The sequence below is a fragment of the Pygoscelis adeliae genome, unplaced genomic scaffold (genome assembly GCF_000699105.1).
Source record: "Pygoscelis adeliae isolate BGI_AS28 unplaced genomic scaffold, ASM69910v1 Scaffold654, whole genome shotgun sequence".
Lineage (NCBI taxonomy): Eukaryota > Metazoa > Chordata > Aves > Sphenisciformes > Spheniscidae > Pygoscelis > Pygoscelis adeliae.
The window spans coordinates 56,752-57,578 of NW_008824559.1; the positions used below are offsets into that span (position 1 = coordinate 56,752).

General features: G+C 65.8%; 1 protein-coding gene across 1 annotated transcript in view; it reads right to left on the reverse strand.

Annotated features, from left to right (window-relative positions):
* Positions 1-827, reverse strand: part of IGSF9 (immunoglobulin superfamily, member 9) — a 14,211-nt gene that overhangs the window by 6,045 nt on the left and 7,339 nt on the right. The window contains exons 8-9 of the mRNA XM_009322020.1: positions 608-748; positions 364-438 (exon numbers count right to left, since the gene is read on the reverse strand). Coding sequence (XP_009320295.1) covers positions 364-438; positions 608-748 — 216 coding nt within the window. The remainder of the gene's footprint in view (positions 1-363; positions 439-607; positions 749-827) is intronic.

The window sequence follows — 827 nt, forward strand, 5'->3', positions numbered from 1 at the left end:
TCACCACCCAGCCCGCCCCACCGGGACAGGTGCTCTGCAGCAACCCTGCAACACCAGGCCCTCGGGGAAAACAGGACTTGATGTGATCCGCGACCCTGGGGCTAGTTTAGGAACTGAGGGGCAGGATTTTGCCCTGGTTTCTTAGAGGGCAACACAAGCAAAGTGCCCTGAGCCCCTTCTCCTGCAGGAACCAGGAGAGATGTGATCCTGCAGCATCTGCGGGGACATGGACACGGGGACTGCCCTAGAGTGACGCCCCAGAGGCCAAAAGCAGCATCCACCTCCAAGGAGGGCTCAGCTGGTTCCCCAGAGTGGCGGGGGCCCCCCTCCGCCCCCAGTTGGGGGGGGATCCCCGTGGGCCACACAGGGGATCACCAGCTCCCGGCCCACCTCCTGGAAGTATTCCCCCTTGGGGCGCACTGTGAAGGCGGGGGGGTCCTGGAAGACAGGCATGTACAGTGCGGGGCTTGGCAGCAGGCGGGACAGGGTGCAGACCTGCGGCAGGGCAGGCCAACAGGCACGGAGCGCACCCGGGCTGCTTGACACAGCAGGGTGGGAGCAGCGTGGGCAAGGGGCTCGGGCAGTGTGCCCACCTGCCCAGCCTCACCTTCAGCAGAACACGTGTGGGCTGGGACTCGCCAGCAGTACCGTAGCTGTTGTATGGGGTACATGTGTACACTCCCAGAGCATCATCGTTCCCCGTTGCAATGACAATGGAGCCATCCGGTCTCACAGACCAGCCAGGGAGCTGGGAGAGGCAGGCATGGGGTCAGGCAAAGGGGCTCGGGGGGGGGGGAGGGGAGGGGGGGGGGCAGGGGGGGGGAGCG